Source organism: Podarcis muralis, chromosome 13, assembly GCF_964188315.1.
Source record: "Podarcis muralis chromosome 13, rPodMur119.hap1.1, whole genome shotgun sequence".
NCBI lineage: Eukaryota > Metazoa > Chordata > Lepidosauria > Squamata > Lacertidae > Podarcis > Podarcis muralis.
In genome coordinates this window covers 37,563,425-37,578,230 of record NC_135667.1, presented here as the reverse complement: position 1 = coordinate 37,578,230, position 14,806 = coordinate 37,563,425, and the positions used below count along the sequence as shown (strand labels likewise).

General features: G+C 45.8%; 1 protein-coding gene across 2 annotated transcripts; it reads right to left on the bottom strand.

The window, feature by feature from the left end:
* SNRNP70 (small nuclear ribonucleoprotein U1 subunit 70) lies at positions 1-13,961 on the bottom strand. 2 transcript variants are annotated; one of them, XM_028752031.2, is made up of 10 exons: positions 13,809-13,961; positions 12,402-12,558; positions 12,201-12,263; positions 11,918-11,972; positions 11,654-11,718; positions 10,339-10,401; positions 9,380-9,461; positions 2,691-2,792; positions 1,517-1,604; positions 1-952 (listed from the first exon to the last, which is right to left on the bottom strand). In XM_028752031.2, exons 2-10 carry the CDS (start codon positions 12,546-12,548, stop codon positions 262-264), a joined length of 1,356 nt encoding a protein of 451 aa, XP_028607864.2. In that variant the 5' UTR covers positions 12,549-12,558; positions 13,809-13,961; the 3' UTR covers positions 1-261. The 2 variants fall into 2 exon arrangements, with proteins under 2 accessions (XP_028607864.2, XP_028607865.2); XM_028752032.2 differs by lacking the exon at positions 13,809-13,961 and having other exon boundaries at positions 1-916.
* Positions 13,962-14,806: the final 845 nt, after the last annotated feature.

Sequence of the window (14,806 nt, the reverse complement as noted above, 5' to 3'; positions counted from 1 at the left end):
TTCACATGGAGAAGAAAACATTAACACCACTTTATTCTTGTTTAAAGAAAAATATCCAAATACACAAGGGATCTGTGGAAGGTTACATGTTAAGAAGAAATGGGGTAGGACAGGCAGAACTGAAACAGACTTACCCTTCTAAACAAAACCAGTTAAAATCAATTACATCAACTGGCTGATGGGGCCTCATTGGTTAGGCAGCCCGGGAGACAAAAGCCTCACCTGACTGGACCACACGGGGTACGGAAGCGTCTCCATTCATCACTCCATTGGGGGCTCCATCATATATCCATTCTCAGTGGACAAATAACCATCAGCTGACTGCATGGATTCTTGGTCCAGGAACATATCCTGGCTGGTTTCTTCCAAGGGCTCTCCCATGCCATTGTCCTGCCCCCTCTCTTCCCGTTTCTCCCCTCCCCGCTCCCCCCGCTCCCGCTTGTGCTCCCTGTCCCGGTCCCTGTCTCTGTCCCTATCACGACGACGCTCTCTGTCACGATCCCTGTCTCTGTCTTTGTCGCGATGGCTGCGCCGCCGATCCCTCTCTCTATCCCTCTCCCTGTCCCTATCTCTGTCCCTGCCCTTCTCTTCCCCCACTTCGGGCTTCACCTCCAGCCCATCTACGCCCATCTCGCCAAGGGTGGCCTCATCAGGCGGGGCCTCAGCCACTTCTGGCAGCTCTTCCTTCTTGTCTCTATCCCGGTCCCGGTCCCGCTTGCGATCCCTGGAACGGCTGCGGCGCTTGCGCTCCCGGTCTTTATCCTTGCTGCGCTCCCGACTGCGCTTCCGCTCATCTTTCTCTCGGCTCCGCGTCCGCCGCCGGCGCTCCCGGGATCGGCTGCGACGGCGTTCCCGCTCTTTGTCTCGGTCTCGGCTGCGGTCTCGACGATCACGCTCCCGTTCACGGTCTCGATCCCTGTGAGCCGGGGTGGTGGCGAGGGGACAGAATGTACTTTCTCAAATGTCAAGTAATTGTCTTTAACTACTACTTTGCCACTGTACAACACAAGAGGAAACCCATGAATGAACATGCCATCTATACAAGGACACATCTGCACTACAAACTGGTTGAACTATCATGTCTTCCATGATCTAGCATTATACAAAAGCAACACACAATAAAAGGCTTGCAATCCAAACTACCTTAATCACAGAATCTGGCTTAATACCCTTATCTTTACAATCGGGGGGGGGGGTGTTGAGACAAATTATACAAATCTATTTAAATCTGTCCCATTTTGTGTGTATTTAATTTTTAAGAGATACAAGAGGAGGGTCTGGCTGCAATTGAGAAATGTTCTAGTTTTAAACGCTAGGATATTTGCTTTTGACTTTAAGCCTGTAAGCCTTCTGTACATTTAGAACACAGTTGGTGCTAAGTAATACTTTGAATGGGAGCTGCCAACAATCATTCTCTTGTATTAGAAATGAAATTCCTACAACAGTATAACTTTCTGAGGGGAGAGGGAGAATGGCAGTGATACCACTCTGTTCTACTTTATGCAACTCAACTCACCTTTCATCGTATCGGGAGGTGTCATCCCGGCCTGAATGTCTGATGTTGACGTCAGCACCTCCTCGCCGGGTGCCACCGAGACCACCACCTGCAAAGGAGGGGAAAGAAGAAGAGTTTGAATTTGATATCCGCTTTATCACTACTCAAAGGAGTCTCAAAGCGGCTAACATTCTCCCTTCCCTTCCTCCCCCACAACAAACACTCTGTGAGGTGAGTGGTGCTGAGACTTCAGAGAAGTGTGACTAGGCCAAGGTTACCCAGTAGCTGCATGTGGAGAAGCAGAGACGTGAACCCGGTTCACCAGATTACGAGTCTACTGCTCTTAACCACTACACCACACTGACAATGTTGGGTCTTTCCAGGCTTGTTCACAATTAGAAGGCCAGGGCTGAAAGAAACTATCATCCTTCAGACTTGTATGCCCAATGTGTGCTGTTCTAGTTCTAATATATCTTGCTTAAATTGAACTCATCTGAAACCAGAGAGAGAGGGGGAAAGGATCTCTCCTGGTTTCTGAGCCACATATGCAGTGAGAACAATTTCTCCTGCCTCGCAAAAAACGTACAGAAAGCAGACGTTGCCAAATGGAGGGATCAGAAGGAATGATGAAAGCACCTTGGAAGAGTTCATGTCCATCATTTACCTTCTTTCCAGAATCTAAGAATTGACAAGTACCTCTGGCCCAACACAACAACCTTCACAGGAAACGTCAACAGATGCCTATCCAGCATTATCTTGAAAACTTCTCAAGCACAGGGGATTTCTCTACCTTTCAAAAGCATTTCTCCACTGGCAAACAGCTCCCACATGTAAGCAGGTTTTCAAAGAAACGTTTAACTCAAGTCTACTTTCCTCTAGTTAAGACCTAACCATTCTTGGCCCACCCTCAGAAAACATAGGGAATAGCCACTTTAAGTACACAACTCCCTATGTTTCATTTTCCTTCTTTCTGGGCTGGACATATTTAGCTCCCTCAGTTTGTCTTCTAGATTGTTTGATCTACACTTACTAAATGTCAACATCCTTGGTGGCCAGAATGCAGCAGTCCAGCAGCGTTGATGTCGGACCCTCACACACACCCCGCCAAGACTTCTTGGGGCTTGCAACTATCGGGGACAAGGGTGGGGCAGAAAAACTGGCAGCAAGCACGGTATAGCTCTCTGCACACACTTACCAAGCCTGCGTGGGCGCCATCCCTTCACCGTGCGGCCTCTCTCTACGTCCACCAGCACCCGCCGGCCATCTATTTTTTTCCCATCGGCGTGCTTGTATGCCGCTGCAACAGATTAGGAGGGGTATCCAGGGGGGAGGGGAGGGCAAAGGGAACTGCCATTATCCGGACTGCACATCAACAAGCCCACCCGCCCCCAAAGACATATACCACACACACAAAGGATTCTGAAGGAGGCTCCCGTGGCCCCGGGCGAGGGATTGCTCCACATCTGCTTGGGAAGCGTTGCCTCAAAGCTCGTCCTGAACACAAGAGCTTGCCTTGATTAAAGTAGCTGGGCAAAAGCCACACCATTGTGGGGGTGGGTGGGTGGGGTTGGGACACAACCGGCAAGTAAACTTTATGGGCTGCCTGACCACAGCTGCCCCAGAGCCCCAGAGTTGTGGAGCAATCCCCAGCACCACCTCATAATGCAGCCCCCTGGCCTCTGCTGCAAAAAGAAGGAAGGTTATTGAGCAGTCAAGACTCACGCTACATACATCACTTGCCCAGAAGGAAAAAGGCTGGGTACAGACAAGCAAGCCCTCCACCCCAGCCCTCCCAGCAAACCTCAGAGTGGGCCAGGCTCTGCTGCTTAGTTGTACCCCCAGCCAGCCAGTCCCAAGATTGGCCATGCCCCCAAACCCAACCCCAAAGCAAGAGTTCCTGCCATCAAAATAAATACATAAATTTAAAAAAAATGGGGGGGGGGGGCAAACAGGTGAAGGGGAGGAGGGGAAGAGGGATATAGAAATGCTTTCTAGGTTACAGGGGAGTGAAAGGTCTGGCGGGGAAGGAAGAGGGTGGTACGCACAAGGAAAAACACTCAGGGAACTGGCTGGCACCCTCGCTCAACACTCCCAGCCCACTTTAACCCACTATCCCCCCCCCCCCCGCCCTCACCCACGCCGCTTTCAAACCCTCTGCAAATCTCTAGGACGACTTTAAGGGGAGAGGAAATGTTCTCAAGCCACTTGCTAAAGGAAGGGTGGGCGAGCACAGCTAACAAGTAAAAAGGAAATAAAAGCATTTACCTGGAGAAACTACTTACAAAACCATTGCAACTTTTAACTCCTCAAACTCACTGCATCGGGCTGCTAGCGCTGGGGCCCGAGGCGCAGCTCCCCCCTGCCCGGGAGCCCCCGGCTGGGGCGGTATTTTGGGTTTTGCATTTTAGCTGCTGAGCCGACCTTCCCTGCCTTACCTGTCTCAGCAGCGGAAGTCGGACACTCAGATCCCACCCCACCCTTGCCAGCCCCTCCCCAGTCCCCCCAGCCTCACCCCACTCCCCAAAACTACATAAAACTCTTAAGACCTTGAAGATAGTTTATGCCTTAAGGGGTCCTTGCAAGCTTTGTGGCTCCCACGCGCCACCACTCCTCAAATATACTAAAGGCACCTATATGTAGTCAAGAATGCAGGTGTGGGCAGTAGGTCCCATGGTCAGTGAAGCAGCGCTAGACACTACCAGAGGACTTCAATCCACAAATTTCTGAAGTATTCCCTTTTAAAAACATGCCCATCACCAAATTCAGAGAGCCAAATGTTGCTATTGTTTATTATCAGTTATCAAAGTGCTGGGTGTCTTTTAAAAAAATAGAGCAAGATAGTTGACTGTATGTCTTTTTGGGGACACTTTCAGGAATGAAATTTTACTTTTATTGAGCATGCACAGTTCAAAAGAGTAGGGGAATGTGTGTACAGCGATTTTTAGATAAAAATGCAGGGGCTGTATTTTGTTGAGAAGCACAAAAAATTAACTATAATGGTTTAAAGCTAACCACGTGCATAAACTGTGCATTAGAGAAAAAATAAAAACATTATCCTTAAGCATGCACATAAAAAAGATAAGAGATAATCTCTCTCTTCGATGTGGGTAAATAGGATTTTCCCCTTCCTCACTCATCCATATATGCTCAAGGAGGATATTCTCATATACGTAACTGGGGAAAAAGGGTTGAAATTCCCTTCTTATAGAAACAAATGGCAAAAATCTTCTGATGTACATACATTTAATGGGAAAATATTACTTCAGAAAAAAAGACTTGGAAGCTCTCCATTTCAGGCAGAAGGTTCCATGAAATAAAGAAAAAAGTACTGGCTCTAACTTATTATGGCACAAAACATTTTCACCTGTTCTGATTTCACCTGTTCTAAAATCTGATGCAACAGCACACAGCAGAAAAGCTCTGATTTTTTTAAAAGTCCAAAAATCAGTTTCTTTGAAGGAGGATGTATTTTCCAACGGTCTGCCATCCCCCTAACCTTCATTTAAAAAAAAAGAACAAAAAGTGGAGATTGTTCAGCTACTAGAGAAAGCTGTGGAAGGTGGAGCTTGACAAGATCTTCATCGTCAAGTCAGGCTTTGTCCAATGACCAATGGCAAAGATGTCATCCTGGGCCTGGAAGCCCTGAGAATCAGAAGCCAGTCACAGTTTGGATCTTGGGGCACGATGACAGACCGCCACCCCCTACAAATTGAGTCTCCCAGTTAGCCTCATGGCTCATTTCCAAAATGGGCACCCAGTGGACCAAAGTCAGCAAGGAGCAGCGTCCCTGCCCCCCATATTCACCACCATTTTATTGAAGATGGGAGACGAAGCTGGGCCTTTTCTCCAGTGAAGAGGTCAGTCCATGGCTGGGCGAGTCCCAGATTGCTTACCTGAAACCACCCTCTGCATTGCATCTTACCTTCCTGGGACATTTTATAATTAAGCACAATGGCCCTAGCATAAAAATCCCCAAGCTTTTCTCAGGGCGTTCAAGGGCTTTGAGCAGCAGCAGCAGCAGCTGACATGTTGGGGAAGCTCACCTAGAACAGCTCTGTTGTCACATTAGTTAGGCCTGAAAAGTTACTATTCAAGCCCTTTCTGGTATCCCATCAATGACCAAGCCCTGGGTTTTCAAAGCTTTTCAATGCCAAGTTAGACCTTCAAACTTTTCTCTCTAGGAGAGGCCAGTTCACACGTTACTCTGGATAAACGGGTGAATTCATTTTTTCATACAGAAATCTCACCACAAAGAGATTCCTAATAATTCTTCATTCTTTCATGTGCTTGCACAATTAATAAGAGGCAAGGACACGCAGGGTGTGCATTTCCATTCACTGTACCTCTCTCATCCTTTTTATAAGGGCACACCTTTGTGAGAACAAATCAACAGAGAAGAATGTATAAGGAACCCCTCCATCTTGTGACAAGATTGCTATGTAAAAGATGAGTACGAGACTCTCTGTAAGTAGCACTTACTTATCAGAATTTGGCAAAGTAACACTCTGCTCTGGATTGCTGGAGACACATAATCGCAATGCTGGGGAGGGAGCTTTCAGAATTTACCAAGTCCCTCAAGGAGCCAACAGCGAACACCTGTTAATCAGCACACTAAGCAGTTTATAGCTCCAATACTAAACTCATAGGCACTCTTTGTTTTTTCCTGTTCTTTAACAGATCCAAGGGCAGCACTTACCGCTTTTCCCCTAGGATTCAGAGGTCAGCAGTTAAGTTTCAAGGGCAAAGGTGGGTTTTTCTTTGTTTAATTAACTTTCCAACCTTGTCAACAGTGCCCCAAAGCAAAGCAGAGGAGGACAGTACGTGCACATTGGCCTTTATGGTTTGCTATTTAGTGATATACTGCTGCCTTTGACATTCTAGATCTTGCCTTGCAGACGATGGCAAGTTGAAGGGCCTCATATAAATCCTTATTACGTTTCAATACTCCAAAGCTTAAAGGCCTCTGACGGAACACATCCTTCCAACGTAAATACTGGGAGGCAACAGGATGGTCCTTTTCAGGCTTAAGTCCTGAATTTTACAAAGCCTCCCCCCACCTTGGCATTCCTAGCTATAGCCTGCATTAGGCAGGGTTGAGGGCTCCAAATACTACACAATTGAAAGATCTAAGCTAAAGGAGCCAGACAGAAAAGAAGATAACAAGAAAGAACAGCAAGGTATGTGTGATGTCTCTGAACTGCCTTCTCTAGCAATAATTTGGAACCCAGCAACAGTGGTATAGTTGCCTGCTTGCATGTTAAAACCCACACTGGGGGATCAACGATTTAGAACCTCTGTTGAGACAGACATCCCAACCGTGTCCCACTTGCAGGTCCCATTACGGCCTTGGCAAGCCCTGCAAGGGTAGCCAGAGGAATTACTCTACATAGCTTTGTGCTCCCACTCTTGCTAACTACCCAACCACCCATCAGCTTCCTAACTAAAAGCAGAGCTCAAATATCCTCAGTCCTGGTTCCTATCAATCAAAGAGCACAGGCATAAAAATGCACTCCCTCCTAAGAAACACACGTCAGCCTACTCAGGGATTATGTACATTAACAAGAGCATCAAAAGATATTTGCCTCCAAGTTTGGCCAGGGGCAAGTTGCAGTGGCTCATGGTAAAATATTGTTAGTCAATGCAATTTCTGTACCTAGAGATAAAGCACCAAAGCCAAAAGATTTAAAATGTAAAAGGCCCCGTGTGTCTCAATCTGAATCAAGTGACCCAATAACTGGGAAGAATCCTCCATGCCACAAATGTACAATCTGTTAAAACTCTTAAATTCAAGAACTGACTCAAGTGGTGGTTGATGTAGATGTTTGCTCTCTCCTAATACAGCTGTGCAAATAATTGTTCAGAGGATGGCTTCCCATTCATTCCTAAGCTTACCAGTACCACTCCACCTCTCACTGCTACCAGTCACTCCACTGCCCAGGCACCTAGTCCGGGTGTCTGTCCAAGACAGCCAGGTACACATACTTTATAATGCTATCTTGTTTTCAAGATAGAATAATGGAGCTTATATGTGAGTGGCTCTATCCCCCTGGCACTGGAGGTGCTTCTTTGGGTAACTGTCACTGGCCACAAACATCAGGCAAGTGCTAAATTACAAAGCTCCCTTAATATGCTGCAACTTGCTTTTACAGTATATAAGCTAGAATGTTTAAGAATGATGTAGTCTAGGTTTTCCCACCTTTCCAAAGAGGACTAACAGAGCCCAGTCCTTTCCAAAGAGCACTAACACAATCTAACCCAGGTCTGCCAGGATATTTGGGAGCCTCGTATTAGCATCAGACTTTACCATCGCTTGTGTCTACACTATTAATGTAAGCAGTGATTGAAGGTGGAAAGATTAACATTCTCATGACGATTTCAGAAAGTGACCTCAAATACTGTGATGCTTTCTTATGTGTGTTAATGATTGAGAGGAAGCATTTTGGTCTAGCCAGTCTGAAAAGGACTGAGGAGCCCCTACCTACTTGGGGCAAACGTAATAAAATGATATTTTTGAAATAACTCTCACTCGCCAACTGTTTCTGCCTGCGTTGTTTAATGATTGCCAATCCAGCCTCACAGACTGAAGAGCGTAAAACAGCACATGTGTGTCTTGGAGAGGGAGGGTTCACTCAGGATATTTGAGCCCTACTGGAGAGGGCTGACCTATTATTATTCTTCCCTCCCTCCCCATTATATTTATGCTGCAAAATATAAGGCCAACAACCAAGCATAAGGAACCCATTTCTCCTTCTCCTTCCACACAGCAAGAGAACAGCGCAGAAGCCAGAAGAGAAACATATTCCTCTTCCTTCCTTCCCTCCACCCCACCTCCACACTAAGTCATGTCACCTAGCATCTGCCTTTGACCTGGCTTGTGTATAGAAGTGTGTTGGGTACTGCGGTTTCTTACCAATTATACAAACCCTTATACCAACCATACAATGAGATGTTGTAAAGGGGAAGCATAAGGATCAGCTGCAAGCCAGCAGTGGCAATAGCCATCAGAAAGGTGGCTGCAGTGACAATAAGAACACAGAATTAATACACCCCGCTCACAACACGCCTCTCAACAACAGCATCTTTTCAAAACACAGCTACAGGTCAAAGTTACACTTGCTTTAGAAGAACTACTTCTTCACAGCATTCATTCTCCCTCTTTAAAAAAAATTAACAGAAAGGAGATGGGCAACAGTTCAGTGTGGGGGGGCAGCCTTTATGACCCTGCTGGGTTCTGCAATGCAAGCAGGAACTCCAGCCTGCCCAAAAAGATGCTGGCATGACTAGTTGCCCACCCTCGGTCTACAGGGTTCCCCCCAACACAAGGGAATCTTGAGGGGTAAAGATGAGAGCTGTTGAACTGTTGCCTGTTACTTTAGCATACACACCCACACACACATTGCATTTGCAGCACCCCAGCTACGTTAATTTCTTTTTTCAGAACTAGACAAAGAGATGGAAGTGATGCTCTCGAAAGAGAGCAAGCCTACCTAGAGTAAAACTGAGATGCCCAAGTCCAAACCCTACATGAATGACTGAATGACAAAATATATAGGGAGAAGAGGGTAAAACTTCCTCCCTTCTGGATTCTACTGTTGATGTGATTGGAAGGATTCTCTCCCCCGCCTCCCCCCCCCCCACTTTCTATTATTGGTATGACTGGAAGGGTCCTCACTCGGAAACCCAACAGGGCCAGATTAACGGAACTTGGGTGCTTGCCAAACCAAGCCAGGCTCCCCCACTCTGTACTTACCTGTTGGGGGGGAGCCCAAGCCCTCAAATAAGTCAAGGGCTTTGAAAAAACATGCTTTTGTAATAGAAAAACTAATTTATAAAAAGACAAAACACACAAATCATAAAAACACCCCAGAAAACTATTGTACTTACAGTGCATGTCACGTTCATGTTCGTATTCAATGAAGGCGTAGCCACGTGGCTTGCCGGAGTGCTTATTGTACACCATGTAGATCTGGAATGGAATTGAAGTGGCAGCAAGGGTTAACTGGTTAAATGTATAGCCCCAATACCTTCTTAGGACCCAAATGAAGTCCATCTCCTTATAAAACCCCATCACTTGAGACCACAAAGAGGAAAATGATCAGTACACATTCAACTCTCGGCTTCTTGGCTGACTATGCCTGCTATGGTGTAATTAGAGGGGCATTTCTGCAAAAAAAAGATACCTAAGTGATACAGGAAGCTCCAGATTCCAAAGCCCACATTACATTTTGTGTGAACGAAGCCTAGAAATTCCCACTGTGCCCTCTATATAGAGTAGCTGTGAGAGCACTAGAGAAATGAGGAAATGATAGCAGGGAACAAGTTCTGTCTTCCATGTGTAAGTGCTTAAAAAAAAAGAACAGTGCTCCAATGAGTTCAAAGATAGAAACAGCTTTTCCCCAGGGGTCACTTGCACCTCTACATCTCTCCACTCCAGCACTGTAAATGTCTTTGATAAAATGATGTGAGAGACAGGAGGCACTGGAAAGATAGCAGTGTTAAAATCAACTCAGTTTATCCTAAATCACAGAACTAGAGATATGTTCCAAATATATGAAGTGCTTCTGATAAATCAGAAGCATTTGAATGCAAAACAATTATCTTTGAAATGAAGTAAAACGATATGGGAAGAAAACGAAGATTAAAACTTGCTCTCTTAGAAAGAGGTAAACAGGGATTAAAACAATGAAATTAAGCAGAAACCACTCCACCCACCCACACAATACTGGGCTACACAATTCATCACTGGGAAATGTGATAATTATATTCAATAAATTATTATCTACTAGCTATTGAATTTTATTGATTGATTGCCAAACAGATTCAAAAATAACCTTTCTACTTACTCTTTTGATAGGGCCATAAACTTCAAACTCCCGCCTCAGCTTGGATTCTGTTGTGTCATAGTTCTGCAAGGAAAATGGGAAGTCAAATAAGGAGCAGGCATAGAGATTATAACTGGTAGTTGTTTTTGTTTGTTTTGCAGATATGACTTAAAGGACATAAACAAACTGACAGGCAAAGATCACAGAAGCAGTTAAAGGTTCGCACAAGAGAACCCATTTTTCCCCTCAAAGAGCAATATAATATATGATGCAGACTGCATGCTACACAATACAGTATGCACAAATTCTGAAATACCTACCCTGGGAACCCTTCTGTTATTTTCTCATTTATATGTGTATGAAATAAAACTTTACCAATCTGCATAGCTTTTCAGCCAGACTATTTGAATTCCAACTATACATTGTAGCTCCAGATTCGTCCTCAATTTTTTTGCAATCACTGCCCTCACCAAATAACAAATTAAGGTCCTAATTTTCAGACCATCATTATTATTCTTTAAAAACAAATGTAATATTTATTTCTGGGGATTTCATAATTTGTTGGCCTAGTTGTTTTGAAAATTTCCTCAAATATCTCATCCCTAATGACATGTCCACCACATGTGTTTGAAATACCATTTGTCTTAAAACCTCTACAACATAATGCTGATGCATTGTTGTGAAAGTAAGAAAGTCCGAAGGGAGTTAATTATCATTTTTGTGTTGTCCCAGTCCCGTTTCCCAGACTTTTCCTAACTCTTCAGGTGATTGCATGTCCATTGTATTAAAAACTAATGCAAACTGGAAACTAGCCCTTTACATCTTTGTCACTTACTTCTAAAATTATCTTCTCATACTCACCCAGGTCTCTGGTTGCTTGTCCCATAATGTGGGGCAATCTGAAAATGATCCTACTTGCTACCATGAAAGCCACACAATGTTGGGATGGTGTAGTTAATGCTTCCACGGCTCCCTAGAGCCACATTCCCATGTAAAATTCCAATAGTTTATGAAGCTTAGCCCATTTCTGTGATTCAGATATGGCCTGTTTCTCTCAAGAAAATCAGAATGACCTTGTATCGGGATGAATGGGGAGATCCCTGGCATGAGGGGTTCTTTGTGCTCTTTCCGTACTTTTAACACCACCTTAAAAGCTGCGCCATAATTTTTAACCCTGGTTTTTATAAGTTTATTTACATAGGAAAGTACTGTTGGCAATGGTGGAAAATGCTAAAGCAGCTGTTTGTTTCCATCTGTAATCTAACCTCTCTTACTGGTAAGGACACTAGCAATTTATTTTAAACAAAGTGTTAGCAGAAGGAAGAAGGTAACTTACAACTCTGGCCACAAAGAGAGTCTTGAAGGCATCTCCTTGAGCATTGGGATCATTGTGAGGGTCCCCTGATTGGAAGAAGAATAAGGTAACGGATAAGAAATGAAGGAAAAGGGGGGGTGTCATTTGTTCTTTCACACATGTGAACATTAGGCTCATCTTAAGAGGAATCAATGAAACACTGAATTCATTCATGGTTAAAGCCCAAAAGTGGTGCGACTTTCACAAAGTTCATTCCTTCCCCCATTGCTCCTCTCCCTGACTTACACATCTTCAGCTCAGTCTCAACCTCTTGTTGCCGGCGCTCAATCTTCTCTCGCCTCTGCAAGGAAAGGTGTCAAGGAGAGAATATTAATGCTTACCCTCCAGTTCAGATGAAGAAATACATCCCTTTGAAAGCAATAGGGACCCACAAACCTCAGCTTCTAAGGAAGAAAGCTACTAACAAACAGTGAAGGGTGGAACCTGAGGTGTTCCCCCATGCAATCTAGGAATCCTGGATCAGAGCTCCTGTTGCAATAACCCACAAATTGCTATGCCCTGTACATACCTTCCGTTCCATTCGTTCCTCACGCGTCTCCGCGCGGGTTGGTGGAGGAGCATCACGTGGGTCCTGTAAGAGAAAGAGCTCATTTTTAATAAAGGACAAAGTGTTGAGAAATACAAGCTGCTCTTGCAACAGTCAAATTCTGCAGGCACTGGCCAATGTTCTAACAAATTACAAATCAGGCCAATTCTTAAAAGCACTTACCTCAAATTCTCGAATGTAGGGGGCAATGCCACTGTAGGGCTGATTATGGTGCTTCTCATGGGGTAGTTTCTCCAGAGGAGGTAGGTAGGGTATAGGATCACGGGGGGCAAATAGCGCCAACAAATTTGGGGGCAGGAATTGCGTCATCTTGGAAAACCTGCCACACATAAGAAAAAGAACAGACAGTTAGAGAACAGGATAAAGACAGTTGGTGCAGATATTCCCTAAGAAGTTATTAACATGGCACAAGAACTGTTAGTAATCCACATCCATGCACAAATCACTTAAAACAACAACACACCACTTCTGAACATCAAAGGTTGGAAGCTGGACTTACAGTACAATCCTATGTCCATTTACTCAGAAGTAAATCATACTAAGCTCAACCCAATATCTCTCAGGCTCCCTCCTCCCTATACTACACCTCTCTTATCAGTTGGTGCAGCAGAGTGTAGTGTTGCAATACTATACACACGCATCTGGGAGTAAGTAGACCCAAAGAATGCCACTGGTAAGAGACTGCTTCAAAGCAGGAAGTCCTGTTTTGAATCTGCTCCGATCTGAGGCCTGCTCCAGACTTGCAGCAAATGGGTGGGTGGGTGGGAAGGAGGCAGAGTGGACTGTACCATTCCACATCACAAGTGGGCAATTTATTACTGTCCAGTGCTCCTCGGGGCCCCTTCCCCCTGCATACAAAACCACTTGCGAGGAGTGAAAACAAGCAAGCAAGAGAACTTTTATAGACCAAACCGCTCTCTCTCTCTACAGTGCACAGCTCTTCCCACCTCCGTTTTCACAATGCAGGAGAGCATTCAAAGAACGTGAGCGCACACATACGCACACCTGCAGTTTGAAGTGGTACAGTCCATTCCAACACCTTAGCCCTCCCTGTCCCGTCCTCCCCCCCCCTTCATAATGCATTGGTAGAGGCCTCAGAAAGTGGCCCTATGGAGGGGGTGGGAAATAACCATATGGTGACCTACCTTGCAGGGCTGCAGTAGAAGCAGACACAGCACTTAAGTGCAGTGCTCTGAGAACGATGTGAATACAGTACCACAGTTATTACTATTATTATTATTATTATTATCATCCCAGTAGGCTCCTGGATCCCTCCCCCTCCTCACCCAGAATCACAGCCTCCCCTCTCCCTCCTTTTTTGTAATCAACCTTTGCTTCTCTGCCCCCCCCGCATAAAATCGCTGCCCTTTAACCTCCCCCCCCAAAAAAACACCCGTTATTCCCAAGCCCCTCCCCTCTGGCCCAACCGCACAGACACGCGCGCGACAAATGTGGGGGGGGGGGTAGAAAAACACCACAACAACCCCACTTCTTCCTCTCACGTAGCGCCCCCCCCCCCCACGGTTACTGCCCCCCGCCCCTGGGCTGCGACCACGCTTCCTCACGTACTCGCCGCTTCTCTTTCACTGCGGTGGGCCGTGGGCGCTCTTTCCCTCTGCTGCCTCGGCGCCCGCCGCCGCCGCCGCCTCAGGCTGGGCCTAGTCCCTGCTGCCTCTGCGCATGCTCAGCCTCCAACATCCAACCAACCAACCAGTCCCCCCTCCCTCCTCCAGTCAGCATGTCCAGATCCTTACGCGGCCGGCTCTTCTTTACCGCCTTTTTAAAAACGCGGTGATCCCTCCGCGCGAGTTTTACGGTTGGAAGAAGCCGAGGGGAGCCGCTGGTGGGGGAAGGGCGAGGGAAGTAGTCCTCTTAAGAAGAATAAAATGTTATGTATTAGCTACGCTGAGGCCAGTTCGAGGGTGGGCGAAGGTTTGGAGTGTATCGCCTCGGGGCTATAGAGGGGAAGCTGCACATTTTGAATGTTTCTCCTCTGAGGAGTTTTAACACCCCACCAAAAACAAAAACCCACTCCAAAGTCCATGTGGCATTTTGCTACCTTGAACCCTTCCTCCTGACGCGACAAAAACCCGCGCGCAGGAAAGCTTTCGTTGCTGGCGCATGTCAACGTGCCTGTGGTAAATCTCACGTGGAAGGGAGTCCCGTCGGTTACTTCTGGCCAGAAGGACGACTAGAAGTCATTTCGCCCAGATTTTCCTGATCATGTTGAATACAGAGGGCAGGGGCAATCTTTTCCCACCCTCAGATTTGGTGCAAGAAGCACCGCATAGCAAAAAGTGTTTACCGATTAAAGTAGGGTGGTTAAAGTTAGATTAAGGTGCAGTCTTGGGAAGAAAGCCACACTAAAGGGAGGAGCAGTCTAGTTTCTCACAAAAAAAGAATAGGACCTGTTCATTTTGCCTCATATCTCAGGTTCTACAAAGGCTAGAAGCCTTTTTATAATACTGTATATAGATATAGAGGAACCTAGGAGCCAGTATAATTGTTCAAATACTGGACTTTTCCCACTTTTGAGCCATGAAGCTCACAGGATGACCTTGAGTCTC

Excerpts from the sequence above, each read along its gene's own strand:
- SNRNP70 (XM_028752031.2), bottom strand. The coding sequence starts at position 12,548 with ATGACGCAATTCCTGCCCCCAAATTTGTTGGCGCTATTTGCCCCCCGT. Across the intron at positions 11,973-12,200 it reads AGGAACGAATGGAACGGAAG|AGGCGAGAGAAGATTGAGCG; the intron begins GTATGTACAGGG and ends CTTTCCTTGCAG. Across the intron at positions 9,462-10,338 it reads TTTATGGCCCTATCAAAAGA|ATCTACATGGTGTACAATAA; the intron begins GTAAGTAGAAAG and ends ATTCCATTCCAG.